Raw genomic sequence first — 26,594 nt, 5'->3', positions numbered from 1 at the left:
TGAAGGCGTGGCGCACTGTTACTAAATTGTACAAATGCCCCCTATTTGACGACGCCACACGTGGAGCGATACGCCTTATTAAAAATTTTGTGCACATACGAAAGATTGGCTTTTCATCTTTTACCGAAAATGTTTCCTTCTTTTTCTGCATCAGCATCGAATGATCGCAATATCTTGAGACTAAATTTAGACAGTCTGGTGACCCACGGCTAGCAACGCTCTAACAAAGAACGTCTGATATATTTTACATGGAGGGCTTTTTTGATCCAATGAAAAAACGATAAACTGGGAGGGAAAACCATATCCCATACGAGCAAACTGGTGATGCGAAAAATTCAATGGCTTGTTAAGCAGTAAGCAAAGTCTGTAGGAATACTGTATACTAGCCTGACGATAAAAAAACAATACAATGACCATGGATTCAAATTCATGACAATGAGGAATAAAACACAAAAACAAAAAGCGATGGATGGATTGGATGTGAAAAAGGAGGGATTTGTCTATGATGGGAGAGAAGCAGCAGGAGCGGGTTTGGGATCTCTTCTTCGTGGTGCTCGTTGCACATTGCGACCATGATTCGGCGTCCAAGGTCCCAAGCTTTCGTTGGAATAGAAATCCATGGGATAGACATCTTGCCATTTGGCCTTGTCCAACACAATCGACGCTTCATATGGCGTTAATAAAGGCTTGGGGAACGCATACCCCCAATCGATGGATAATCGAGGACACGCAATTTGGATCCATCTATTAAAAGGGATTCACCCTTTAGCTACCGCACACGGCCAAAAGTCATATCAAATGTCAACGAAAGTGTACTTACGCATCGACATCATCAAATTGGGAAAGTTTACCGGGGAAAATTTCAGACAACAGGACCAAGACTGATTCTTTGCCTGCCTCACGAATGCTTTGTTCCAGGTATTCCATGATGGACGGTTTGCCCTGTCGTCCCAAGGTACCCAAAATGAGACCGAATTTCTTGGCCTGCTTGGAAAGGCTGATCGCATGTTTTCTCAAAGAGTACATCTCCTCGTGATCGTAGCGTTCGCGAGTGAACGTTTTGCCATAAGGATTGTATTGGAAAGCAGGTAGTTCGGGATTATGAATCATGATGGATTCAAGATGGAAACGGCCGTCACCGATACACACAATAGCATCCATACCCGGCATCTTTGGTGAGGTGCAGCCAAGAATCTCACCAGGCGATAAAGGCTTGGATTGAGGTACCACCACTTGATAAGTGTCAGCCAACGCTGTACGGGCCGCTTGCAATGCGGTTCCAAACTGAATGGTGCCTACAAGCACCAACTTTTTGCCAGGTTCGAAATTCTTTCTGATGGTGGCAATGAAATGATCCGTGTCAATGCCAATATCGACAAAAACGTAAAGCGTGTTGATTTCAGTAATATCGACGGGCACTACAATACGATGAGGACGCTATCCATGTCCGGTGTGTCATTGGTTTATCAACATACCCAAACAACTGTGTCCGTAATGAACGAGAAAATCGCATCCCAAGGCCCGTGCCGTGTAATCATCAATACAGCAGGCGCCGTAAGTCACATCGCCCATGATCAAGGTTTCCGCTTGGCAGAAGCTATCAAACCCAAGTCAGTATAACAATTCCATCTTCGATCCATTTTGGTTATGCTGCTTACACTTCAAGAATATCAGCCAACACGCAGGCAAACATCATTAAGCCCTCCGGCAGTTGAAGAGCGACTAGAGGAGGAAAAAAAAGTCCATGAGATCCCCATGTTTCGCATGTTTTATGGAGTCAAGAAATATATATACCTCGTTTGGCATTGGCTCGTCGTACTCGCCACACGGTTTTATGGATTTCGAAATTGTAGTTGGAAGGAATCTGGAAGCAGGAAAACGGGCGAGTCAGAAAAAGCGGAAAAATTTATGCCGTTTGTCAATTTTTTTTTTGTTCTGTTACACACTCACTTGTTCAATCGCTTTGTTGAGTAAGGCATCGTTGAGAATCTCATCAGGCACTTGATTCATCACTCGTCCAGCTCGGGATCGTGGTGCCTCTAAAGGCCGATTCAAAGAGGTTTTAAATGAGCATGTCCGGTTCCTTGATCAGCATTCATTTTTCCCTCCAATTTTCCGCAGTAAAAAAGGAAAAAAAAAGGGTGCCAATAATGAATAAGTTCTACGTACTTGCGAATCCAACTGCTCCATCTTCAATGGCTCCACCGGCTTCCGCTTCAATATTCTGAGTCTTACGAGCTCGACCGACGAATCGTTTTCTGGGCTTCTCCTGGGTGGTGGCCATAGTGCAAGTGGGAAAAGTGAGAAGAGAGCGGGCGATAATTTCCCAAGCCACCCGTCATGTCAACCGGCCCCAAATCACCGCTCGGTTTGTGTCACCGCCACGAATAAAAAAAAGCTTATTGTCGACGATACCCATGCCATTAGAAAATCGGTTCTCCAAACACAATATCACGAAATGCAGTGAACTGTGTGTATAATTTAAGAAATATATATCAATACTTGACAGCGATGCAAATTGATTTTATTTGTCAACAGCTTGCCTAATGCCATGCTAATAAACCATTCAGCATAGCTCAAAGGGGACGGTGGGATGTTTTAAAATCCAGTCACGGAGTTTTTGGGATTGTAAAGGAAGGGGTGAATCTCAGGCCACATTTTTTTTTCTTGTTTTCCATGAGTTACATTGTATAATGAGTGCCACTTTACGAACCCTACTGAATCTTGGTCAACGCCATGGGGTGGCGCGCACCGCGTCATTGGTGAATCAACGTTGGGTGCAACAAAGTCGTACCTTGCTGGGTTGTACTGCGCGACAGCTGCGGCCTCTTGGTCGGTCTTCGTCCTGGGTTTCGGCATCAAGCCGACGATTCCTGACCACGGCCACTATCACTCCACCGGCAGCCACGGCGACAGCTGCTCAAACCGTGACCAAGGCTACCCCGACCGTCACGAAACCGGTCGTGGCTTATTGGCTTTATTTCAATGCGGGTCTGGTTTATGCGATTGTCGTAGTAGGCGGTCTAACTCGTCTCACCGAAAGTGGTCTGTCCATCGTTGAATGGAACGTGATTTCAGGCATGAAGCCCCCGCGATCCCAACAGGAATGGGAAGAAGAGTTTGAAAAATACAAACAATTCCCGGAATATAAAATGTAAGAGAGGAATTGGCGACGCCAGAGGGAAGACTGGAAGGCATGGGATTGACCTGAACAATTGGAATAGTTTGAACCGTCATATGACAATCGAAGAATTCAAAAACATCTTCTATTGGGAATGGTCTCATCGCATGATTGGTCGTTTCATTGGTGCCACATTTATTATTCCTGGTCTGTTCTTTGCTAGTCGCGGTTACATGACGAAACGAGTCGCCAAACAGACCTTTGGTATCACCGCTCTTTTGGGATTCCAGGTAACATGCGAGAAGCGCAGATAAAGTGGTGAAAGATTTGAAGAGGCTGATCTTTCTTTTTGTGGTGTGGTAGGGTTTCATGGGATGGTATATGGTGAAATCGGGTCTTTCAGAAGCCTTGATGAAGGAACCCGGAGCTGTGCCTCGTGTGAGTCAGTACCGTTTGACGGCCCATTTGGCGACGGCCGTGGCCATTTATGGTTCATCGATTCTGGTGGCGGCGGATATTTTGCGTCAGCATAAACTGGCGACTGGCACTTACCCAGCTTCAACCGCTTCCATGTTGAATAGCCCGGCCCTGAAACGATTCCGTGGTCTCACGCACGGTTTGGCAGGTTTGGTGTTGGTGACTCTGTTATCAGGTGGATTGGTGGCCGGACTGGATGCCGGTTTGATCTACAACGAGTGGCCGATGATGGGTGAAGGTCTTGTACCTCCAAAGGATGAATTATGGTCCGATGCTTATGTCAAACCCAACGACAAGGGCAAATGGCGCAATTTCTTGGAAAACCCTACCACTGTTCAATTCGATCACCGTACTTTGGTAAGTTTTGCAAAAAAAAAAAAAAAAAAAGAAAAAGCACACAGTGTGGCTCATATTTTATTTTTGTCATGGTGTGTCTAGGCTGAAACCACGGCTACGGCTGCAACCGCTTTATGGTTCTACTCTCGCCGTCTTCCGTTGCCAAAGAATGTGCGCATGGCCGTCAATGCGTTGATGGGCACGGTGATTATCCAAGTGACATTGGGTATCACTACCCTTATTTACATGGTTCCCATTGAATTGGCCGCCGCTCATCAAGCAGGTGCATTGGCTCTCTTGACCTCCAACATGTGGCTAGTCCATGCCCTACGCAGAGTGCCTTTGTAAACACTCAAAAGTCTAAACAATAACTTATTATCATTTTCTCCTTTTTACACCCTCCCACATAATAAAGATAGAATATCACAGATTGAACCGTCATTAGTTGCTTGGCAAAGAATGATGCTCACAAAAAGACAACGACTCCGCTGCACCGATTACCATGATCCACCCAAGACTAATCCCCCGATCCATTATTGAATAGGCAACATCAAATAAGTGAGAAGAGACCTAGAGTCTCCCAACAGATTTTATTGTAACAAAAAAAAGGGAAAGGAGGCATTACACACAGATTCCCTCTTTTTTACTTTCCAGATGAACGATGAAAGACCGTTAAATGAAATGGGGAGTTTAATCGAAAAGACCGAAGCCCATATCATCATCGGATTCCTCTTCTTCTTCAACCTTGGCCTCAGCGGCGGGAGCAGACTCAGTAGCGGCAGCAGCGGGGGCGGCAGCAACAGCGAAAGCCTCGGGGTTTTCGAGGTATTCCTTGAGCTTCTCGGAACCAGGGAAGGTGTAGTCGGAAGCGACGGAGACAGCCAACAAGTTCTTGTAACCGTTGATGAGGGAGTGGGGAACGGAGGCAAGAGTGGGGTAGCCGACGGCCAAAGAGACGGAAGCGACTTCGCGGATGGCGGCCAACAAGTTGGCAACCAACTGGGATTCCTCGACATCCAAAACTTCGGCAGAGAAGCAGGAACCTTGGTCAAAGACCTGGGTAACGCTCATACCGTAGGTGAAGGGAGAGATGTTCAACATGTTCAAAAGAACAGCTTCGGAAGCACCGACCTTCTCACCGGCGTGGACCAAAGCGACATCGGAAACGATTTCAATGGTACCACGAGAAATCTTGGTAGGAATACCGAGAGCCTGGAAGAAAGAGGTCTTACCGGGTTCCATACCAGTGTTACCAGCAGGGACAACGACATCAGCGGGGGCAATGGCGTTGGCACGAGCGGGGGCAGCGACACGGTTGGAGACGATCTTGTCACGGATGGTCTTGAGGTCCTCGTTGGTGAAGACGAAACCAATGTTACCCTTGACGTGGACGAGGAGACGTTCCAAATCGGGACGGTCGGCAACGTAGGTCTTCAAAGCACGACGGACCATGGTGTTCTTACCCATGAGGACAACACCTTCACCACGGAGGGCGTGACGGATCTGGTGCATCTGGTTGGAGCTCACATTGTCAACGTTGACAATGAAGATGGACTGGTAGGTGTCCAAATAGGTCTTGAGCTTCTCAAAGTACAATTCCTTAGACTCTCGCTTCGACATGATGGATATTACTGTTCGAGGACTTTTAAAGAGCCTGCACAGAAAAAAGAGAACACGTTGATGATGAGTACACGATACACAAATGAGTCAAGGCCATCATCATATGCTTGATGGATGCATCTTTGATGAATGGATGCGTCCTCCAAGGCATACACTGATATATGGATGGATGGATGGATAATTACCTTGGCAGATAGAGGAAGAAACAGACCTTTGGCACGGCTCAGTGAACCTTAATACCGGTACTGTGACTGACAAATTCTGGCATCCTTTTTTTCAATTCCGATTTTCTAAGCCACTCGGTGCTCGAGCATGGGAAATATCTTTTTGACTCCCCGACAGGACAAGGAAAGGGGAAGGAAAAAAAATTTCTTATTGCAAAAGATCACCAAGGACAGCTGCGGCCCATATCAAGCCAAAAGCGCCCGTAGAACTTTAGATGGATGCCGTTTCAACTTATGAACTATATGAGTAAAATGAACATGCATTCTCGGACGTGTTCCATTAGAAAAGACCATGTTTTATTCGGTCTATCGAGAGCATTTTGATGTTTCTTATTTCAATCCATGGAAATTCCATCGAGTAAAATGAAAATATTTTACAGACCACTGCATCATTCCAATACATCGAACCACGATAAGTACCGCATCATCGCAGTCCATATAACGCATGATTTGCAATGTAACAGTCATGTAGGATTATCAAGTGATATTTTGATATTCTGTTGTTCGAAACCATGGGAACAGTTGACAAATGCAATGGTACATTGGCCCAGGTTGCGGTAAAAAATGTTTACCAACTCCTCTAGCCTTGTCTTTTTTTCTTTTTGCTTTGAGGTCCGATTTATCGGCCATATAAGCCCCACATCGGCAAAGGTCAGTAACTCAATAGTTAAACAAGTCAATCTGCCATCCTGAATACTTGTATCAATGAAAAGAAAAAAAAAAGCTGGATGATTCTGGATTGCCATGTAGGTGACAATAGATCTTGTGCGTTTAGCAAGCATAAACTTTGTCAAACTTGAACATGGGACATCACTAGAGATACTAAGTTTCGGAGGTGAAATCCATGGAATCGGCCGAGTGGGCGGTTAAGCTCGGCCGGAGGACTTGTGATATGTGAGAACATGACGTTTATTTGTTTGGCACTTGTTCTGTTGGAGAAAAGCGAAAAAAAAACCCGGCGTTATGAATTTTTTCGATCGGGTTCCGGTTCCTCTACTACGCACGGATGGTTCATCCGAGAAAACGCAAATGCTGTGATCAAAGCGAATGCATAAATAATAACCACATGACACAGCACGGGCGGAGGAGCATCACATCATTTGGTGTAGGAATCTACAATGAGGCTTGGCATTGACCATTCCTGCAATGCAATAATTTATCATACATATTGCTTTTTGACCCATCCATTTTGATGAATGGCCGCTACAAGGCTAGGCAGGGGCAATGCAAGACAAGCTAAGGCAAGGCAAGACAAGACATTGACTTCATGTTCCGGCGAAACAGGGATCGATGTAAGGCTGTTCTTTCCGGGTTTTCGATTTCCCTAAAGTGTGCGGTATTTTACAGACCACGGATCGGCTGTAAGCAAAGCTGCAGGTACCGATGCTTTGCCATCAAGTAGCATACGTAACGTGTAACTTGGAACTCCATGGCTAGGTACTAATGTTGCTTAGATGACTGTATCAAGAAACTTTCTGATACAGTAGAATAGTCGTTTTTGTAAAAATAAAAAGCATGGAACTTATGGATCCATGGGGAAAGAAATGTAAAACATTTTATACCGAATTAGAGTATCCTTCCGCCATTTTTTAATCAACGGTCCCATTGTCCATATTACTTTGATCATTTTATGGTCTTGGTTGTTCCGGGCAGTATTTCAGGTATTCAGTGAATGACTCTCGTCATCACTCCATCAAGATTTCGTTAGTTCAGCGAGATTCTTAACTCTAAATCCTCGTACCTTAAAAATAAAAAATAAAAATAAAAACTTTTTTTTTTCTTATTCAGCTGACTGTCGATATTTCGGCATGTTAGCTGTAAGAACCATGGACACATTGGAACCTATTTATTTTAGAAGGCCATAGGTACATTTCGTAAAACTGTTATAATTGCCTCATCAGATCTTTTTTGCCATGTGGTTGAAACTCAGCGAGAATGGATGGGATGTTTTTTGTGGAAAAAGGACTCTGAGCCAAAAACATTCCAGAAAAAAAGAAAAGTCAGAATAATGTTTCTGTAGGTTATGAAAGCACCAGTTATTCGTGGCCGCACCTGTCAAGTCGAAAAAGTTCACCCGCCCAAATGGGTTTTCGTCACAAAGAGGATTTTGGCGGCGTTTAGATTGGAAAAAGGACGACCGGAGCCGATGAAAATTGCAAATAAAAAAGGTCCCGGTGTCACACGGTAACGGGAATCGGTTGGGTCCGTATCAATAGGCGCTGGCGGTAGTAAAAAAAAGTTAAACAAATATCACTATGATACTCAACAGAGGTTGCCAAATTATGGTGTTCCTCATTAAATCATCTCTCAGTGCACAGACAATTAAAATGATTCTTTGCAAATCGAACGACGAAAACCGTAAAAAGAAGAGAGGTCTAAAAACTGATGCATTAAAAAACGGTGGATCACCGGAACGATATGCGATGACGCGTTTTATTTACTGTCTCGGCGCAGGTTCCAAATCCGAGAAACTCGGGAGAGTAGACAAAAGGGAAGAGGGAAGTACCGTTGCTTTTTTTTGCGCACTCTTTTTTCATTTCCCGGCCAAATGAGAAAGACCGATTCAGAGTAATATGTCGTTCAAAAAAGGGCTGATGTGTTGCCATCTGAATGAAAAAAGCCAGCGATCATCATTGGTTCCGTTTCTCGTCACTGACGTTGGACCGGAGTTCTTCCCCGCGTTTCAAAGTCAGATCAGGGTCATTCCATTTGGCCGATTGCCTAATTCCAAGTTTCTGCGGTATGGCAAACCTTTTCCGCCCGGCATCACATTACCCCCTTTACACCTATAGAAAAACTGAATGAGAACGAAAAAGAAGTAAACTTACAAAAAAAAAAAAAGCACCTCGTTTCCCCGCTCCGATAAGAAAAAAAAAGCCTACCACACTCGGGACCGGGAAGGATTGTCACCGATAATTTGTGAACTTTGCTTCGTTGTGGGACCTGTTTTTTCTTTTTTTTTTTTCTTTCTCATATTCCAAATCATTATTCCTTGGTTGCTCTTCCATTTTTTTTATTTCTTCTTCCTTTTATTTTCGGGTTTTCATTTCTTTATCTAGCAAGTTTAATACTCTCTTCAACTTCTTTTCGACTGGTTACTTCTTTTCTCAAGACAGTGTGCTGACAGTTATCGACTGGGAAGAGACAAGACAAGCCCGTTTTTATTTATTACTATTTATTTTGGATATCATTGTGGTTGCTCTAGTGACCATTTGATTCAAAGGTCTATTCTATTTTTCATATTTATCGATTTTTGTGTGTGTGTGTGGACATGCCTCCCAGTCCTTCTCCCAATCGTAAATCGTCCATGGCCAGTCCCAACCGGCATCTGCTCGTGGAAAGGTGTTCCACGATTCGAGCCTGCGAACCTTGCAAACGGCGGAAGAAACTGTGCAACGGACAGCGGCCCTGTGCTTATTGTACCGAAGCCAACCTGGAGTGCGTTTACAGTGTGATATCCGATCATCCCCGAGGCGTCTTTTCTACCAACAATGCAAGACGTTTAAGCAGTGGCTCGGCTTGTGAAACCTGCCGACGAAGAAAAACCAAATGCGACGGAAGTTCACCGTGTGGTTACTGCGCCGCCAATGCCATTGAATGCATCAACAATTCCGAAAGACGCAAACGGTCCATTGGCATGCCGCCGGCCGAAAATGAAGCCATTGACAGAATTGAAGATCGCTTGCGTCGTATTGAACGACTCGTGAGTGCTTTTGCCCCTAGTCCTCTGTCACAAAGCACGTCATATACCCAACATGATCCAGCCACCGCCCGTGCTTCTTCATCCATCCACGTTGCCACCCCACCCCGTCCTCAACGTCACTCCGTCCAAGGCATCAGCGTTGCCAAGGAACAAGCCGAGTTACGAGCGGCCCTTCAAAGTACACGAGGTAAAAAATGGTGAAATCCAATCTTCTCCAAAGCAATGTCAAACTATTGCCCAATGTCTATCAGCAGGATGAACTCATGGCTTACTGTTATTTTTTTAGCCATGTCACCGACGCGTGACTCTCCTTATGCAACGCCTCCTCACAGCGGCGGGAAAAAACCGCCCACCATGACACTTCCTACACCGAGATCGGAGCATCCCCCTTACAGATCACTGTCACCACCATTATCTGCCAACGGTGCTGCTTCCTCTCTTTCCACTTCTCCGCCACCTCCTCTATCCCCGAGCCATCCTCATCACCCCGCATCCGCATCCATGCTGCGACAAGCTTCGCAAATGACACATCCCTTGACCTCGTCCATGCTTAATCTTAGCCTTTCGCCTTCTTCGTCGACCTCTTCGTCGGCTTCCATGGCGCAGCAGTTGGCCCCTCAATCCTCTTTATCCGCGCCTCTCTCACTGCAAGCTCAATCGTCCTCGGTGCTGGCTCAAAAAGGGTCATGGTCTTCTCTTCATCAAAAATCAAATGACGCCGAGGCGTATCATCAAATTCCAAGCCCTCCCGTCTCTTCTCGAAGCACGTCATCAACACGAGGCCAAGACATGGAATGGAAATCGACGTCGCCCATGCCGAGTTTGATGGGTACGTATCCGGAATATCCGAATTTCGCATAGTTTTATTTTTATTTTTGGGAGACCGGTTATTTGTAAACAGCGGACCGGTAGGTGGGCGGTGAGGTGGTCATATTGCTTCTCGTTTTTTGTTCACACGGTACCCATCCTGTGAACAATAGCTGAAGAAGGGAACCCCCGGCCCTCAATTGCCAAGAAACAGGAGCAAGGGATATCGGAAAGATGAGAAAAAAAAGAGAGAGATAGAAATGATTGGGCTTGGATAATTGTTGGTTTTTTTTTTTCTTATCGACGTGCAGGAGCAGCAGTAACTAATTCTCTTTTTTTTCTGATTTTCCTTGTAGAGCAATTATCGAAACGAACGTTTGCCACCACTGCGTTGGAATATCCCATCACTCAATTCCCGATCTATCCCCTCACGCCACCTCTTCATCACACGTCGTCTCCCGATCCGTCACCTATGGATCATCAAGCATCCAACTAAGACTTAAAGTATACACACGCCAAAAAGGAAACAAAAAATGAGGCATGGCATCAAAAAGAACCAAAAAAATACCTCGCAAAAAAAACTTTTTTTTTTCTTCATTGTTTTTATTTCATAACTTATCTTTATGCATATGCATAGGTTGTCTGTAAATTATATAAATCTCTTATTGCACTATTCTTATCTTATTATACGTTGTATTTTCCTGTGTATACTTATTTTTTGCATTTGTGGTTCCGATTAACACGATAGTGGAAATGTGTGTCCAACCGGATGTGACACCGACCCGTCGTTCTTGACGGCCGTCTCCGCTTTGTCTCTTTCCACCATTGGATGACAAGTGTAACACCACGACCCAAAAAGAACTCACCAGGTTGACATCATGCGTCCATTCTGTATCCCCCGCTCCCGTTCATGTGTGTGTCGATATGTCTGTCCCATGTTACTCTTTTTCTTTTCTGTACCACAATCAGAAAAAAAAAGAGACAGGTACATGGAACCAAAAATCACGTTATCCTTTTGAGATGCAAGAAAAACCCCAAATCAGACAACAAAAAAACCCATCAAGATCATCTTGTATATCTTTCATCGCCCTGTCATCGGCGTAACTCTTAGATCAAAACCAGCACTGGTTGCACGAAAACACAAAAATCCCCTCGATAAAAATGCTTGCCGCTGGATCTGGTTGCGCTTGGCTACAAAGACTAATACTTTAAATGGATCTCGTTGATAAGTGACTGTTATGCCACAGTTGATTCTCCACAACAACACTAGTATTATCTTTTTAATGTGTGAATTTCTAGGGTTCCAACAGGGTTTGAGAGATGGCATCTGTGGTATTCGCAAGCATGGTCACAAAAAGAGAACCAGTCATTCGTCCTACACAGTTCTCCATCAGTTTAACCCTATTATAAAAACGTCCTTTTTAGTATGGTGGACACGTATTATCAGGTTCGTGTTTAGGGTTTCAATGATAAGAAACGGCAGAATGATACATACTCCATCTATGGCATTTAAGTATGCACATTTTTACGCGACTTTACATAATTCGAACTCTAAAGGTTTTGACAAAAACACATCCTGAAAAGTGGGAGCAGCTCATATGGAGAACAGTTCCGGGAATTCCTTCTTGGGAGAAGATAACCATTTGGAAAGGCGGAGTAGAAAAATCTATGCGCTCAATGTTGGCTTTGCTTGAGAATTGGGAAAATAGCGAGTCACAGGAATCCAACTGTGGACGGAGCCAAAAAGCGCTCAACCTAAAGAACTTTGTTCCTCGATAACACACAATGACAGCGGCAAGGCAAGTCTTGTCGTCGATTCTGCCTCGATTTTTCTTTCGAGTGTCGCAGCCGATTCACAGTCTTGAGCAGGCTCGGGCTGTGTTCAAGACATTGGGAAGCTACGGTGACATGATCGAATACAAATTCATGAGAGTAAGTGGCCACAAACATCATTGAGCATTTGCAGACTTGGAATTCAACAGTATGATCGGTCTTTTAGTGCCCGGAAACACGATCCTACCTACGTCACGGTTTTGTCGTCTATAAGCGTCCGGAGGATGGTCAGCAAGTCCTGAACGATAAATTTATTCGCGTGGACTCGAACCTTTTCAAAGAACCTTGCGACGTCAAAATTGAAAGAACCGTCAGTAAGCCTACTGCAAGACGCTGACATCTGATCTAGCTGTCTAGTTTCATCCTTATCTTGTATTTATTTACCACCTTCATCCGTCCTTCAAACCACTTTGTTCATATTTATTGCATCATATCCTTATTGTAATATCCTGTTCTTACGCACTAGTAAAATAATTTGCTCCAGATCACCAAGATGACCAGGGCGATCAGAACCAAAATGATGGACGCCATAATGATCTTGTTGGTTGCCATGCTGGGAGACATAAATAATTCATTACGGTGTGCTGTGCAGTGCTAGCCATGGAGCGGAATCACTTAAGAGATCAACTTACCGACGGGCCATGCTTTTCAATGTGCGCGAAGACTTGTCAATGTGGGAATCGGCTTCAGCCAGCTGTCGTTGCATTTTTTTTTCTTTCTTTTTAGCGACAAAACGGATGTGGACCAAACGAAAAAGGAAAAAGAAGACTTACGGTATCTCGAGTTCGCAGCATAGTTTCTCGTTGTCCTCTCAAGGTGTGAAGGATGTTGATCCCGATGCCTTCGGTTTCCAACGCGATGCGATGGCTCTCTTGCAGGCGTTGGCTTGAATTACCCAATTGTTGCGTTCCATTGAGTAACCGTTGACGTTGATCGGCACTAGAGGCATCCAAATCATTTTCATAGTTCATTTCACCCAACAATTCATGTCGATCGCTATTAATAGATTGGTAGCTGGGTATCACGGTGGTCATTCGTCGCTGTAAGCCGTGAAAAAATAGAAGAAAATGTTTAGTACAACATAGGCTGCGTGTGAATGATGTCTTTGTACCAAGTCCCGCCTTAATTTCTCGCCTTCTGTCTTGAAAAGCCGCAATCTGGCCTGCAATCGTATTCGGGATGGAGAAGGGATATTCAGGAGCTCCATTTGCATCTGGCTTAGCTGCATGAAAAAAAACCAGAAGCAAAGAGTCAGTGCGATGAACCGTCATACTGCTGTGAGAATCTCTGGAGAGTATACATATGAACGATATGTACAATTTCATCCATTTCATCCATCTCACGTTCAACCGATCGCACGGTGCTTTTTCGTTCCTCTAGATATCAGTTTAAAAAGAAACGGAGATTATCATTTTATTGGACCGAAAATAAGCCAAGACAAAACTCAAAAAGATGCTCAAGAAGAAAATGCTTTAAAAATCCATCAAGTTGCGCGTCATACTACCTCCTGCTTGAATAGCCAGTTGCTCCATCTTTGTCTTGACCGATCTCAACAAATTGTCAAGATCATGTTCGTAATTAGAAAAGACGTCCGTGCTCCCTGCTGACGATGCCATGGCTGATTAAGAGACTTTCTGACAGACAGTAATAATTTTTTAACCAAAAAGAAAGGAAGGAAAGCCTTCACAAGAATAGTACAAGAAAGGAAGAAAAAGGTCGCGAGTCAACAACAGTAATTGTTTCAGCTGCAGTTGGCTTGGTTTCCGTGACGGAAGATGGCACCGACTGGTGTAACCATGCCATGAATTTGGCTGCTGTGTTCGTGTTTGTTCAGACCAACAAAAAGAATAAACCCATCCACGGTGCTTCAACAGCCATGGTTTAATTTACAAAATGGCCATTACCCGTAAAAGTGATTTAAGCACGGGGCAAGGCTAAACCTCTGTCCTTTCTTTTTTTTGCCAAGGGTGGAGCTCCACTCACAAAAAATCTTCCATACCCCTCTCGCGCCCTTGCCCCCAGACCCTGATGTCCCTTTCGGCGATCTTTCAAATCATTTTGGGTTGGATGGTTGACCCAAACTTCATAGGTGTTTGGTTCCTTGCTCTCTGGAAAACTCATGGATCAGCTCATGGAAAAATATGATGTGGGGTGGCCGTCAGAAATTGCTACCCTGACGAATCCAATTATTCAATGGATGTCATCATCGTAATGAAACAAAACGATTCTGTAAATATCCTTCTTCATTGTTCAAGCAGAAAGGAACGATAAAAAAAGGCCAACTACTCAACTACAGCAACCGCGTAAGATCAATGGATAAATGGAAGAGAAAAAAAAACCAATTGGTTTATAATATGGAAATAATAGAAACAATAAGTGAACCAAATCTGTCCTTTTGCAGGTGTCGCGCCATTCCGCACTTATCGATTTAGGAACAGCTCCTTTTTTTTTCTGGCCATCATTAAAATTACAATGGTCACCTCTATTTTCCTCTTCCATTGGGGGGATAAAAAAGAGAGATGAAAGAGAGATGAGGTTTGCAATAGACCAGCCAATCAGGTTAATATCGCATCCACAATGAGAATAGAAGGCGCTGTGGTGAGTAGCCGAAAAGAAACCACCGAACAAGCAGAAAAGGGGGCTGGGAGGTGGAGCCCCACCCTTTTAATATAATGTACAAGATCACGGACAGTTTTCCGATGTGACAGTGGCAAAAAAAAAAAAAAACGATGGACAGAACCCACAGACCCCAAAATGGATGACACTAAAGATAAAATCGAACTTGCACCTGTGTGTGTGTGGTGTGCGTAAATCTATATGTATACGTGAGCGCATTGGACTTATTATTACTGTGATCTTCCATTCGGCTATAAAACATTTTAAACTACATACAAAAAAACAATTTGATTTCCACATCTTTTTTTATACATCTCTTCTTTTTGCTTGCTTTCATTTTCACTCCTGTTCGCTCTTTTTTCTATACTTATCTCTTTCTCTTTTTCTTCTTCTTCTTCTTCTTCTATTTTTCTTTTTTTGGTTCGTGATCGCTTTTCTCTTTCATTTTTCTCCTTTTAATCGTAATTCATTATGCTTGCTTGTCCTCAAGAGGTCTTTTACAAACCCACCAATGAAAAATCCGGCGCCAACAATGGCGCTCCCAACCCATCTTTATCACCTTCGTCCGTTGCGCATGATAATCATTCTCTCCACAACGCAATGCACCTTGTACATAAACAACAGTCTGCCCATCATCTTATGACCACCGCCACCGATTGTGGACATAAAGATAAACGTCCAAGGCATAAAAAGGAACCATGCATGCCCGCCGTTCACGCCAAGGATAAAGATGAGGTGATTATCATTAATTTTCCTCTTTAGCTCTATATTCTTTTTCACCTTTTTGTAATGCAATACGATGGCATGGTTCTTTTTTTTTATTTATTGATCTCTGTTTTCCTTGTCTTTTTCTTCTCTTCTTCTACAGCAGGTATGGCCCCCAGATGTAGAAGCGGCCTTCATTGAAGGTATAGTGTGTATATAAAAAGTGGCTATAGAAACAAATTCGTTTAGACTGACTTGTGATTTTTTAAGCCCTAGAAACGATTCCCAAGCTTGGAAGACGCAAGATCCTGGTTCACGGAAAACCATGTGGTATGGTTGCCAGTGAACGCATCGTTTATACCCATCTTCCATTCATTCAATGATACCATCTTTAATCTAGGTCGAAATGAACTCATTTCTGATTATATTTTCCGCAAAACCGCCAAAACTCGTACACGGAAACAAGTGTCTTCGCATATCCAGGTGTTAAAAAATACAAAGAAAGGGGATCCCCATTGTAAGTGTGTTCGTTAGACCCATGGATTCTTATCGATGGCTCATCACTCAACATTACGTTTTTACCCCTAGTTATGCGGTTATTGACAGATTCGGTGGACATTGATGAAACATACACGTCTGTGCCGTCATCCAATGGCAACCACCGGAAACCTACTGGGCTTGCAAAGCAACGACGGCTCCATCATCATCCTCATCATCCTCACCCTCACCCCCACCCACATCATCATCAGCACCAGCACCAACACCAGCACCAGCACCAACACCAGCACCCACATCCTCACCAACACCAACACCAACATCCTCACCAGCATCAACATCCTTATCAGCGGGGTCCCATGCCGGCCAACACTCACGGTCGCGGGAAAATGAATACTCTCCAGTCATCCGAGTCGATTTCCTCAGAGGAATCGTCCATGAGTTCCACTTCGTCGCCGGCCGACTACGTGTTTGATATGATGTACAACGATCTATGTCACTCACAACCGCTTCCCATGCTCGATCTGAAAGATCCATTCTATGACGTTTTGCAACCTACCGTGTACGGTCTTCCGGATCACACGCTTTACAACGCCACGGACGCCGTGAGCACACCATGCTCAACGACAACCCCTTCCTCCTTTTTGCCGGGGGCTACAGATGATACCCTTTCATGTTTGCTTTCCTCCACAGCTGTTGATATGTCCCTACTGTCCAACGACTTGTTCAATCTTGGCAAGCCCAAAATGGCCCCCACCACCATGTATCCCAGCGTTGCTGGCTCGGATCCTACCTGTCAGCCCAATTCCGTTGGCGGCGCGGTCATGCCAAATGACTCACGCTGTGCCGAAGATGCTGACACCTACTTGAAACATGAGAAACAAAAACCAGAAGCGCTCATCTTCAACACGAGTACCAGCAAAGATGTCACCTACTCTCTATGGCCCAACTATCTCTGTTTCTACCTAGAGTACACACTGCCTTACAATCGATCGGTAAACCTTTCTTCATATTTTTCCCTCATCTCGTATCGTTCACTCACTCACAGTATTAATTTTTTTTGGGTCCGCTTCATCATTCGCAGATGACATTATCGCATACATTGGCTCAATGGTTTCAGTGCGCGCCCAGTGGCATGCCTGTGATCGATCAGGAGCAGGTGGGGAAAGGCAAATGTCCTCCTCCTTCAGAGCTTTCACCTATTCTCCCCGAAGTCACTTTAACCGTCAAGGTATCTATTATTTCTTTGTTTTTGTCATTGACCCATTGGTGGTAGCTGACTTTCTGGGGTGGCCGTAGATGAAATTTGATATGAACCTGACGATTTCGGATTTCTTTTTCAACAATGCCTCGTTCTTTGAATCTCGCGAACGGCGTATCATTGAATGCACCACCACCATTTACTCGTTTGGCAAGGTGGTGTGGCAGTCAAAAGAAGTGCAGCAGGCCATGTGGGTGAACGAAGGCAAATACATGTATACCTTTGTATACGAAAATGAGTTCTTTGATGCGTTCATGAAGAAAATCCGAAAAGTCAAGTCATGGGAAGAAGTGGATAATGCCATCAATAACCTCTGCATTGTCCAGGTAAGCCTACTTGCACCACATAATATTTGGAGATGGCGGTGGGGGAGGCAAACAATACAGAGATACCAAAAAAAAAAAAAAATGTCAGAGGTTTCCATTGTTTCAGGGGCATAAAAATAAGACAAACGGAGATAATGTCATGATGCCGCGGAACACCAGTATCTGATCAAGAAAAACTAATGATATACTTCTTTTTATAACAGATCTTTGATGATATCGAGACCAAGTACCACAATACTACGCCCAATGCTTCCTCTGACATTTTCGATCCTTTATTGTCACTGACGACGACTGAACCAGTGTTTCCTGAAGACCCAGTCTCTGTGCCTTTACTCATGATGATCTACGAATTTGAGCGCGGCCAGGGCACCATTGATATTTCAACCGTAGCCAATCACGTTGCCACCACCAATGATCCTACCAAAACATTGGCGTATCTTGGAGTCAATGTTCCCGCCCCAGTCTCCTCCACGTTGGAAACCGACAATGACAGCAAATCCATTATTGTTGCCACTCCTTCAGAGGTTGAATGAAAAATCAACAAACAGCTGTCCTCTCCTGTCTTTACAAGAACTCACCAGCCAATCAATTGGTCCACATCCATAATCGACTCAGAAAAAGCCATCCTTCCTTTTTTTCGTCCCCTCTTTTGTTTTCTTCGTCTCGTCTAATGCTACCTATTGAACTCATGATCTACTCTTTTTTTTTATGCACACGTGTCCTTCATTCATTTAATCGTTTCGCCATTTCTGGAACCTCCAATTTAAAAACTCACCACTGCCCAACCCCAATTAAACCCCGTTGATCGGATAAAAATAAACCAAAATGCAATTCGCCCCTAAATTGGCAAGTAAATTCCATTCTTCAGCAGACATTTACAAATCATTATAGACAGTTGGAAATAGGATTTTTACATGAAAATGCTATGTACAGAATTATCATCAGATGACACAGAATAATAAAATGTGGCAAACGGAAAAGCAAGGAAGTTCATTCTCCTCAACAAGCAGAGCTCACCGTCAGCTCCTCAAAACAGTGATCACATACGCGGGCCCACTGACCCGTGACAGCGGCCTGCTTGGATAAAGGCGGTAACTGAGAGGGAAAAAGTGGTAATCGATTGCTACTGTGCCAATGGCATAGTAAAAGACCACATCTAGTCATGCAGCAAAGCGAAAGGGACATTAGACAGGTCGTCCTCGCAGGTATTATTGTAAGGCGGAATGAAGAAAAAGCGGATGGTTTACCTTCGGCAGTGGTGTTTACGACGAAAAAAGTTGAATTGAATAACACAGCGGCGCGCATGTGTGGGGGAATCAGATGATGACGTTTGAACAAACTGGCATTGATCGGTGTATCTATCCGGGGTCCATTGCTCCTTTGGTAATAACACAAAGCGGGACTGACGATCTTTTGTCGAAAGATCAAGCATGTACCGATGATGGTACATGGTGGGCGTGGACATTAGAGGATCTAATTCATCTCTTGCGTTCTAAAAAAACTATGGGTGTAAGAAAACCATCGCCCAAAAGAGAATGACTGAACCACGCTCTCTCTCTCTCTCTCTCTCTCTCTCTCTCTCTCTCCCCTACCCCCCCCCATGACTGGCTGTTATGTGCCCCATAGAAGGTTACTGTACCTGATATGTAGAAAAGGAGGGATGGACTAGGAAGCCTGAGCCAGCAATGATCATCCTAATATCGTGGTGTTCGTCTTGAAATGTGTAGAGGAGTTGTCCTGTGCCTACGGTGCCGCCAATCAGCGTGCCGATGTGCAATCGGAGTCGTTGAACAAACTCGCATGGATGTGTGAGCATCCGTGTTTCAGTTGCAGCACGTCGTCGGAATTCGTACGATGCGCGGTTTTCTGATGGCCGTTTTCCGTTCACTCTTACAGCACGGCAGGGATTATTTAGTTGATCTGATTTTCGGTCCAAACCTGCCATGAGTTCCTCCAATACATTCAGCATCAGCAATTGCTGCCTGGCCACCTGTTGGCATTCGTGAATTTTTTCCAAATACATCCGTTCACGGCTCTGAAACACTTCATCGACGGCTTTTTCGTAAATCAGTAAATTGCGAACACGTCCCTCGGTGCCTAGCAATTCATTGGATAACGATTCCAAGGTTTCGGCGTGCCCAATACAAGAGGAAAGCAGGTCGAGAAACTGAGATTGCCAATGGGTGGATGCGCTGTCATTCTCAAAACTCAGCAATGCATCGTATTTTTCGGACGCCCGCGTTTCCACCAGACAATTGGTGGTGCTGTAAAGGGTAGAAATTCTCAGTCGTTTTTCATCCACATTGCTGATGGCGTGGTTTGTCGCTTCACGTCGCCATTGGTCAGGGGAATGCACAATGTTTTGACCGTCATTGGTATCAACATAGGAGGCATCGAAATGGGAAGGGACTGGTGTCACGGCCACGGTGTCACCAGCGGCATCTCGTTGTGTGCGGCATATCCTTTTGGAGTCAGATGCATCAAACCTGCATTCGTGTTGTGATTGGATTTGTTTTTGTTGTGAATATGGATGCTCGTCTCCCAGTAATTCTTGAAGTTGGAAATTTTGCATGGAGCGCGTGATACTGGTGATTTTATCTCGAAAGACGTCAAAGGCGTCACTGTACAGATCCCAGGTGGAAGCGGTTTCGATGCTTTGGTCGTCTTCCAGAAATAAGGCGGATTTCCGATCAGAAGAGCATGACAGCACAGACCAAGGGTCCGGCGCTGACAGTTCAGTGGATTGCATTACGGCACATGAAAATTCGTCTTCTCTGAACGGAAGGTTCTTATATCGATGGTTGGCGGTAGTGGTGGTGGTCGTGCTCGACAGCGTAGTTGAACTGGTATGACTAGATGTGGAAAATATTTCTTCAAAATCCGGTCCACAGGAGGAATACGAAGGGGGATGCGACAAAGAATTCATTCTGTCACGACGATGGTCTCCGCCATGATTCCATTTCTCTTGAAGAACAAGACATGAATCTTTGTCGAACAGCGAAAATGCACCAAGATCGAGACCGTAGCTCTCGGTTACACCCAGCTGCATGATGTCGACGGTATTCAAGGGACCCACTGCTCCTGCCTCATCTAAATGGAGGCTTTTGTTCTCAACTTTCTCCTTTGCAACAACCGTGTTACTGTTTACTGGGCTTGCAGCGGTAGCCTCCTGCCCACTACCATGGAAGTACTTTGTCTCGTTCGCCATGCAACGGCCATGACCATGCTGACCTACTGTTCGAGGCGGATATCTTGGTGCGGAAATCTATGAATAGGAAAACACCATCCAGGAGGATAGATAACATAGAAAGAAAAAATCAGGTTTAACTGAAAAAGAACTCGAGAAAAAAAAAAACCAAGCGAATAACCCAAATGTGGATTTGTTTTTTATACCAATGAAGACAAGCTGGACGGGGCGGATGAGTTGCGAGTATGATCAGACTGATGGGACAAAAGATAGTCACAGTAAAATGCCGTATGCTGCATCGAATTATACAGCCAAGGTAAAGAAGAGTGAATCTGTTCACAGGCATTAAAAGAGAGAGAAAGGGAAAAAAAAAGAGGGAAAGAAAGACCCAAGTTAACTTGCATTTTTGTGGGGAATGCAACAGCCATTGGAAAAAAAAAGTCTTTGCTAACCCGCCCTACATCCGTGTTTCCTAAAGAGAAACAAGGGTCAACAGGCCAAGGGTAAACAGAAAACTCTATATCTTGAACATCATCTTCTCCCTACCCTGAAAAAAAATTACTGTTCCATTGCATCTGAATACCATGTGTCCTAATCCACCATTATTGCCTCACTATGGTTTTTTTTTTTTTTTTTTTTTTTTTTTTGCTATATGCATCAGGCTACATAATGGACAGTGATGTAGAAGGGACCCGCGGGTGATCCATCACTCTTGGTCGTCATGATACCCACAGATATCAGAGCAACATCTTTGTTTCATGTACATACAGCTCGTCAGCTCAACGTAATACATTGTTCTTGTCACGTAGATTGGCTGTAATTCATGGATCACAAGCTGCTTCAAGCAAGGATGCAATATGTTTCAAAATGGCCAAGCACGAATGAAATTTTACAGAAAAACATGAGGACACACAATGTCGGCTGACGCTGTTGGATGCAGTGCGCGTCATTATCTGAATGCATGGTATACCAGCTTGGCGGTGCACATGACAGTTCAGGATGTGCTGGCAAGATTGGTAATAATGGATGAGAACAATGTTCATTTTTTCTGCGATGGAGAACCAATGATGATGCAAGATAACGGAATGGTCGCGTAATGCAATCCAGAATTTAGATAAAAAAGGGTAATTTTCCACCGCCTACAAGGAGAGCATTGTGTTTTTTTGCACTGCTTTCATCATGATTGGTTTGATCCTTTGCTGATATCCCTGCGGCAAGGGACCTGATAAGCATATCCTCTTTTTTCTTTTTGCTCTCTCGCTTCCCTGCGTCTATTTACTGAAATAAAAAATATCATTATTAACGGGGAAATCAAAGCAAAAAAAAAAAAAAAAAAAAAAAAAAAAAAAAAAAACGAAGGAACATGTATTTCCCGATCGATGGCTTACATGATTCGTTTACGAGCTAAACAGGCTTGCTGAGACCATGAGTTTTGGTCGATTCATCATTTAAGAACAAACACAAAAAAAAAGAAAATAATCCTCGTTTCACAAGGCTAATTGTAATGGTTCTACAAATGATTGAATTGAGCAACAGATTTGCGCACAGTGCAGAACAGCACGGACGAAATGATGCAAGATGATTGGATATATGAGTTGCATCACTGTACGACCTTGAACTTTATATGGAGGGCACAAACGCATGTCTCATTTAAGGTCAAAATCCAGCTAGTTACTATGCTGAATGACAGCAAAAAAAGATGGATAGAGTTGTCCCTTTTGAAAGTTCTTTTAGTAGGCTTGTCGCTGTTTTGCGCATCGACCACGGTTGGTCCTCCATGGATGGATATCACTCCTCTGCGACAGACAACGGCACACCGATCCAATCTGTCGCAATGATGATTTGGAAATAGTTATTGTCACGGAAACCAGTGTGTCTAGTGAATCCAGCAAAAAAATAAAATGATGGCATGAATCTGTGCAACCCTGCAAAGCCATTGGCAGTCGAGGTGACACCGTCGTGTTCAGCCAGAGGGTCCACAACCAAGCACGACATAGTCGTAATCGCCGCCCACGGCACCCGTGCTTCGTACTTCTCACTTTTAAGCTACTATTTTTTTTCCTATTACCTTGTCACCCTCCGTTGTCACTCTCTGTTGCCAACAACACACCAGCTTATCCTTATTCTTTGTGTTCTGTGAACATTCGGTTTTCCTTGATTTCTCATTGAGACGAATCTGATCAGAGTACTCACTGTGGTTAAGTTACGCTAGATATATCTTTAACTGTCGCGGCCACTTTTTGTTTATCGACACTTTCTGATTCTCTCTGTTTGCCGGTTCAGTGTCCAATGTCCGCTACGGCTGCGGGAAGGTCGGTGAGTCATGCCGCCATGGACACCAGGAATGGACATCACGAAAAGGAAGTATACCAATACGATGCGCCTTGGCCCATCTACGCCATGGATTGGTCCAAGGTGCCGACCGAAAAACAAGGTTTTCGATTAGCGCTAGGCAGCTTTCTTGAGGAACACACAAACAAAGTAAGTTTTGGAGTTCGGTGTCATCCCAGAAAAAGGAACGGTTTGTTTTTCTCTAAATCCATGCTGTTCACAGTTGCAAGTCGTTACACGAAGCGATTTCAGTCCATCCGATGACAGACGCGATTATTACGACCCGTCGAAACCGCGATCGGATTTTACACCGTTAGCCGAAGTCGACTGTTACTATCCACTCACCAAAGTACTCTGGGAACCACAAAGAGTAATATTGTATATGCAGGTCATGGCTTTCTGATCCATCCTAGGTGTTGCTAAAACATGCCATATTTTTAGGGAGCTCGTGAATCCGATATCCTGGTGACTTCGTCTGACGTTTTACGATTATGGGAACTCGTTGATAATCCTAATTATACTTTCGACAACACCATTGGATCTCGGCGTATTCCATCGGATCAGCAACCTCAATCGCTTATCAAACGATCCGAACTAGTCAATGTATCTATCGCACCCATTTCATTTTATTAATCCAAGAGAAAACAATAGCGTTTGGATGCACGGTGTGCGCTGAATTAATTGGACCGCGATATAGGTCAAACAGAGCGACTTTTGCGCTCCGCTGACGTCGTTTGACTGGAACATGGCCGATCCATCGTTGATTGTAACAGCGAGTATCGACACGACATGTACGGTGTGGAACGTCGAAACATGTCAAGCGAAAACACAACTGATTGCCCATGATCGCGATGTATACGATGTGGCCTTCAAACACGGCACTGCGGATATCTTTGCCAGCGTGGGAGCCGATGGCAGTGTGCGATTATTCGACCTCCGGTAAGTGGATCCGTAAGTGCGCCATTGTCAGAGAGAAGCTGGCGGTGGCCTCGCTTTTGGAAGCTGCACGGATAGACACACTGACTATGGAAGTGGGGGTAAATTACGGATTAGATCCTTGGAGCATTCGACGATCCTTTATGAAGCGCCTCCTGCTGCGGTCAGTCCCAGTTTAGGCACAGGGCATTTCGCATCAGCCATCAGCGAAGGCGCGCAACCGTTGTTACGACTGCAATTCAACCAGCTCAATCATGATCTTTTAGCCACCTTTCACATGGATTCCGATGTGGTGCAGATTCTGGATATCCGATATCCAAGCACACCCGTCGTCGAACTGGCACGAAGCCATCAGAAAAGCATCAATTGTTTCAGCTGGTCACCGCGTCATCCAGGTCACATTTGCACAGGAGGTGAGCACCTTTTTTCTCACAAAATCATGTTTTTTCATGATTTTATGATCTATTTTGCAATGGAGGTTCTTCCAATTCACTGGTTTCGTCCATGTTATTTGTGTTTGCGAACAGCTGAGTAATATGCGCTCGATAATGATTTGTAGGAGACGATTCTCAGGTGCTCGTGTGGGATTTGAATCAAAAAGTATCAACGAATGCAGGCTATACCAGTGGATCGCGGTCAACTTCGCGGCACAACATGCGACACCCTCAACAACCACCGGCCCCGCAGATTGTGCAAGGTCCCGTGCTTCGTTATTTGGCCGACTATGAAATCAACTCACTCACGTGGAGTCAGAGTTTGCCATCCTGGATCGCCATTGGTTTCGGTCGAACCGTCCAAGCTCTACGGTTCTAAATGGATAATTTGCAGCGCTATCCTATAATTGTCTTTTCTTTTTCCCGTTCATCCTGATAGTTCATGGGGGAAAAAAAGGTCATCATGATATCAGCGCCCTCAGCAGAAAATAATACTCGGCTGGACTTGCACAACGCGTGATTTATTTTCCGGGCTTTAGTATACCGGCCAAAGATACCATTCAAAAGCGACAGTAAAATAAAAGAAAAAAAGGGCATTCCCATGGAAAATGGCCACTTTTCTTTTTAATGCCATGGAACCGAATTTTTAAATGGAATACAATGCGTATTGAAAGTAGACGGAAAAATTATAAATATGGATGATGCTATTATGATCATAACAGTAAGAACGGATAAAAAAATAAACAAGGGAAGTTTAAGGAATGACGATGATGATACACAAATAGGACACAAATAGAGCACAAATAGGGAAAGATAGGGAAAGATGGGAAAAATACAAGAAAAAAAATTAGTGTAGATCATCGGAAGCCATGCAGCAGAGCTTTGGCCAATATCCTGACATTGGCCCTTGCGCAAGCCTGAATGGCCAGTTGAAGCGACGCTTTCACGGTGACGGAGACATCAATGTCAACTCCGATTTTGATACTCATGAGGAGCGGGATTTCTACCTCAATTTCTTTGATGTGCGTTTTCAACTCGGTGTCTACAAACACTTCCAACTTGGCCTCAATCTTGGGGAGCGCAACTTTGACTTGGGATACCACGTCCGTTTCAAGATCTATCAACAATTTGGCCAGGTCGGATTCACTTGCCAAGGTTTTATCCGCATAAGCCGCCCTGAATCGGTCTTCCATGCGCTGAAATACATGGACTTCCAATTCATTCAAAATTTCAGAGTCAATCTTGTCTAAGACGTAACGAAAAAGAAAAAAAAAATTAGGCGCACGTTAGTGAGTTTCATGACAAGGACAAAAGGTCGAAGCCATTGGAAGAATTATTTACGGCGGTAGATACCTTGCAGGCCATTGATGGCTGCAGTTTGGATGGCGTTCACCTTGGTACTATCCATCTTGATAATACCACCGAGAATTTTCGCTTCGACACTGAGTTTGGCTCTAATTTTTTCGCAGATCTTTTTCATTTTTTATTTGTCTATTGAGTCAAATTGAAATTGATCATGATGATCCATATGAGTTCTGCCTCTTCTTACCGAACCGGATATTTTTGCGAGAATGTTTGTGTGAATTTGGGTTTTGATATTGGTCATGATGTGAATAAGTAATTGATCATCCACGTGGAACGGGTATTGCTGGCGTTGAAAGGGAGGATGGTGCTGTTCACCTCGTGACAACGACGAATCCAGAGTATTAGGGGGACTGATTAAGGCAATGGGAGCCGCTGAAACACACCATGTTATCAAGATTGACACGCATATCCAGCGAATTACAGAGAACTTCATTGGATTACAAAAAATGAATGGGAAGGGGACGCAAAGAAAGGAATGGCTTTGCGTTTTTTAGATGTAAAGGAATACGTTGATAGAGAATAAAACGAGGATGGGGATGAAGCGAGCGACAGAGCGATGCAGGGCTTATATACAAACCACAGTAAACAAAACTTTATTTCGAGTTCATGTTTCTTGTTTCTATTCTTCTTGAAAAAAGAGAAAAGGGGGAACAAGCCGATCCCTAGATACCATGCTTCAAAGAAGCGGTGAATGGCTTGTACGTCGAAAAAAAAAATAGTAATTTTTCTTCTTGCTCGACATTGGGTAGAAATTTTTACAGCGATCCATGCCTTTTAGCGAGCATTACAACGTTTTTAAGGAGTGGGAGGACAGGAC

The 26,594-nt window shown here is 44.2% G+C and overlaps 10 protein-coding genes across 10 annotated transcripts; 5 read left to right on the top strand and 5 right to left on the bottom strand.

Moving 5' to 3' along the window:
- Positions 1-117: 117 nt before the first annotated feature.
- Positions 118-2,587, bottom strand: BYT42DRAFT_568099 (putative diphthamide synthesis protein-domain-containing protein). The gene is made up of 7 exons (XM_051568138.1): positions 2,170-2,587; positions 1,951-2,039; positions 1,795-1,864; positions 1,659-1,722; positions 1,476-1,597; positions 821-1,418; positions 118-744 (listed from the first exon to the last, which is right to left on the bottom strand). Exons 1-7 carry the CDS (start codon positions 2,282-2,284, stop codon positions 501-503), a joined length of 1,302 nt encoding a protein of 433 aa, XP_051423576.1. The 5' UTR covers positions 2,285-2,587; the 3' UTR covers positions 118-500.
- BYT42DRAFT_531854 (cytochrome oxidase assembly protein-domain-containing protein) lies at positions 2,568-4,404 on the top strand. Its single transcript, XM_051565423.1, has 4 exons — positions 2,568-3,154; positions 3,225-3,411; positions 3,485-3,955; positions 4,037-4,404. Exons 1-4 carry the CDS (start codon positions 2,694-2,696, stop codon positions 4,280-4,282), a joined length of 1,365 nt encoding a protein of 454 aa, XP_051423575.1. The 5' UTR covers positions 2,568-2,693; the 3' UTR covers positions 4,283-4,404.
- An 85-nt stretch (positions 4,405-4,489) lies between these two features.
- On the bottom strand, positions 4,490-5,591 carry BYT42DRAFT_568097 (ribosomal protein L10-domain-containing protein). The gene has a single exon (XM_051568137.1). The coding sequence runs from the start codon at positions 5,552-5,554 to the stop codon at positions 4,625-4,627; it is 930 nt and encodes a 309-aa protein (XP_051423574.1). The 5' UTR covers positions 5,555-5,591; the 3' UTR covers positions 4,490-4,624.
- A 3,134-nt stretch (positions 5,592-8,725) lies between these two features.
- Positions 8,726-10,976, top strand: BYT42DRAFT_568094 (uncharacterized protein). The gene is made up of 3 exons (XM_051568136.1): positions 8,726-9,668; positions 9,768-10,310; positions 10,645-10,976. The coding sequence occupies exons 1-3, from the start codon at positions 9,050-9,052 to the stop codon at positions 10,782-10,784; spliced, it is 1,302 nt and encodes a 433-aa protein (XP_051423573.1). The 5' UTR covers positions 8,726-9,049; the 3' UTR covers positions 10,785-10,976.
- Positions 10,977-12,112: 1,136 nt separating this feature from the next.
- Positions 12,113-12,431, top strand: BYT42DRAFT_475940 (uncharacterized protein; the record flags this gene model as incomplete). Its single annotated transcript, XM_051563620.1, has 2 exons — positions 12,113-12,220; positions 12,288-12,431. Coding segments are annotated over 2 exons (252 nt in total), but the record flags the coding sequence as incomplete, so codon positions are not given.
- Positions 12,432-12,749: 318 nt separating this feature from the next.
- BYT42DRAFT_495310 (t-SNARE) lies at positions 12,750-13,737 on the bottom strand (the record flags this gene model as incomplete). The annotated part of the gene is made up of 5 exons (XM_051564356.1): positions 12,750-12,815; positions 12,895-13,161; positions 13,233-13,343; positions 13,439-13,497; positions 13,626-13,737. 5 exons carry the CDS (start codon positions 13,735-13,737, stop codon positions 12,750-12,752), a joined length of 615 nt encoding a protein of 204 aa, XP_051423571.1.
- A 1,636-nt stretch (positions 13,738-15,373) lies between these two features.
- BYT42DRAFT_514394 (TEA/ATTS domain family-domain-containing protein) lies at positions 15,374-18,121 on the top strand (the record flags this gene model as incomplete). The annotated part of the gene is made up of 9 exons (XM_051565194.1): positions 15,374-15,472; positions 15,609-15,645; positions 15,713-15,772; positions 15,843-15,959; positions 16,031-16,080; positions 16,270-16,612; positions 16,862-17,001; positions 17,237-17,524; positions 17,728-18,121. The coding sequence occupies 9 exons, from the start codon at positions 15,377-15,379 to the stop codon at positions 18,055-18,057; spliced, it is 1,461 nt and encodes a 486-aa protein (XP_051423570.1). The 3' UTR covers positions 18,058-18,121.
- Positions 18,122-18,344: 223 nt separating this feature from the next.
- On the bottom strand, positions 18,345-20,821 carry BYT42DRAFT_319306 (uncharacterized protein). The gene is made up of 2 exons (XM_051563003.1): positions 19,164-20,821; positions 18,345-19,016 (listed from the first exon to the last, which is right to left on the bottom strand). Exons 1-2 carry the CDS (start codon positions 20,730-20,732, stop codon positions 18,768-18,770), a joined length of 1,818 nt encoding a protein of 605 aa, XP_051423569.1. The 5' UTR covers positions 20,733-20,821; the 3' UTR covers positions 18,345-18,767.
- A 2,251-nt stretch (positions 20,822-23,072) lies between these two features.
- On the top strand, positions 23,073-24,785 carry BYT42DRAFT_467176 (WD40-repeat-containing domain protein; the record flags this gene model as incomplete). Its single annotated transcript, XM_051563524.1, has 7 exons — positions 23,073-23,209; positions 23,310-23,412; positions 23,484-23,645; positions 23,740-23,981; positions 24,096-24,391; positions 24,538-24,578; positions 24,666-24,785. Coding segments are annotated over 7 exons (1,101 nt in total), but the record flags the coding sequence as incomplete, so codon positions are not given.
- A 484-nt stretch (positions 24,786-25,269) lies between these two features.
- BYT42DRAFT_613544 (uncharacterized protein) lies at positions 25,270-26,018 on the bottom strand (the record flags this gene model as incomplete). The annotated part of the gene is made up of 3 exons (XM_051571746.1): positions 25,270-25,658; positions 25,754-25,883; positions 25,962-26,018. The coding sequence occupies 3 exons, from the start codon at positions 26,016-26,018 to the stop codon at positions 25,270-25,272; spliced, it is 576 nt and encodes a 191-aa protein (XP_051423567.1).
- Between the last annotated feature and the right edge of the window lie 576 nt (positions 26,019-26,594).

Source organism: Radiomyces spectabilis (assembly GCF_025331425.1).
Source record: "Radiomyces spectabilis strain NRRL 2753 chromosome Unknown BYT42scaffold_6, whole genome shotgun sequence".
Classification (NCBI taxonomy): Eukaryota; Fungi; Mucoromycota; class Mucoromycetes; order Mucorales; family Radiomycetaceae; genus Radiomyces; species Radiomyces spectabilis.
This window is presented reverse-complemented; position numbering and strand designations above follow the sequence as displayed.